Consider the following 1,629-nt stretch of genomic DNA (forward strand, 5'->3'; position numbering starts at 1 on the left):
AGATCAGTTCCAGACAGTGACCAAAATGAAGATGTAGGAAAGGATTAGCAGAAAGAAGGTTCCCATACTCATGAAGCCACTGTTGGCAGCAACAATAAACTCAAACTTGGCTCCGTTTGTGCATGCAAGTTTTATGATCCTGGGAAAATCACAGTAAAAGCTGTCAACTTTGTTAGGACCACAGAAGGACAAGTTTATAATGAAAGCAAATTGAGACATAGCATGAATCACCCCAATCACCCAGCCAGTGATGACAAAGGAAACACATATTTTAGGACTCATGATGTTCGAGTAATGAAGAGGCTTACAGATTGCTGTGTATCTGTCAAATGCCATGGCCATGAGTAATACCATCTCCACTCCTCCCATGATGTGGATGAAGCATATTTGTGTCATACAACCTTTGAAAGAGATTATCTTGTGTTCCTTTAAAAGATCAGTAATCATCTTGGGGACTGTGGTAGAGGAAAGACCCACATCAATGAAGGACAGGTTGGCAAGCAGGAAATACATAGGGGAATGTAAGTGAGAATCAAAAATTACCAGAAACAGAATGGAGAGATTTCCCAGGATGATCCCTAAATAGATCGAGGAGAATATCATCATGAGAAAAACTTCAGTTTCCCAAGAACCTGAGAGTCCCAGCAACACAAACTCGGAAACCACAGAATCATTTGGTTTATCCATTGTCTTGGGCAGAAGAGCTGATTTTCATATCACCTGAGGGTGGAAAATGATGAAAAGTCAGAATCAGTGGTACAGAGGTAGATTTCCTTTTCTTCCTGCTAGCTTGTCTTCCAATAGATCACTTAGTTGGGAAAGGAAAAGAAAGAATATAGAAACATTATGGTTGTCAGAAGAATGATTGCACTGAAAATTCTGAAAATTTGGATGCAGATAAATGTGGTTACTTCCCGTCCTATTCCATTTTCAGACTTTTAAATTTTATTTTGCATATCAAGGTTCTAGACATTTTCCCTGCCCACTTACCTAGGTGTTCTGCCGTGTGAATAATCTTAGTCATTTTTGTCACACTCTCATTAATGTTTTCACATGAGATTGCAAATTCCCCTTAGCTGAATTTCTTCTTTCACTGGTCAAATAGAAATCTTCAAGCTGAAACTGTCTAGTGTGTTTCACCTTGCTTTACCTGTGCGTGTTTTGTTTTTGTGTAATCTACCAGGGAATTAAGGTGCCCAGATTGTGCAATGTTTCATGCAGGAAACATTAGCAAAGGGCTCATAGAACTCTATATACAATAAAGTTTTGAATACAAAGACTGAGTAAAAATGTTATTTAGACAAATATTAACAGGTGATACTTATTGCTGCATCCTCTATGCAAAGCTTTGTATTAAGCACACTATCTCATGTAAATCTGAGACTTCCATATAGAAATGCTGTTTTCTTAGAGTAATTTTATTAATGAAGAAATTGAGTCCTGAGTGGACCAAGTGTCAGAGCCTGAATTTTTAACCAGAGTATTAGATCATCATAATTCACACTCCTAACCATGGCAGTATGCATTTCAAGGCCAGCAGCCTCAAGTGCACCTGGATCTTCCTCAAAAATCCAGCAATTAAACTTGTTTAAACGTTTTGCTTACTTTTATGAATCTCTCTCTCTTTTT

At 37.9% G+C, this 1,629-nt stretch overlaps 1 protein-coding gene across 1 annotated transcript; it reads right to left on the minus strand.

The window, feature by feature from the left end:
• Positions 1 to 606, minus strand: LOC110259127 (olfactory receptor 4F3/4F16/4F29-like). The gene has a single exon (XM_021082438.1). It carries the CDS (start codon positions 604 to 606, stop codon positions 4 to 6), a length of 603 nt encoding a protein of 200 aa, XP_020938097.1. The 3' UTR covers positions 1 to 3.
• Between the last annotated feature and the right edge of the window lie 1,023 nt (positions 607 to 1,629).

This window comes from Sus scrofa, unplaced genomic scaffold (assembly GCF_000003025.6).
Source record: "Sus scrofa isolate TJ Tabasco breed Duroc unplaced genomic scaffold, Sscrofa11.1 Contig886, whole genome shotgun sequence".
Lineage (NCBI taxonomy): Eukaryota > Metazoa > Chordata > Mammalia > Artiodactyla > Suidae > Sus > Sus scrofa.

What these genes read in the sequence shown, in the direction of transcription:
- LOC110259127 (XM_021082438.1), bottom strand. Translation starts at nt 606, where the DNA reads ATGATGATATTCTCCTCGATCTATTTAGGGATCATCCTGGGAAATCTC.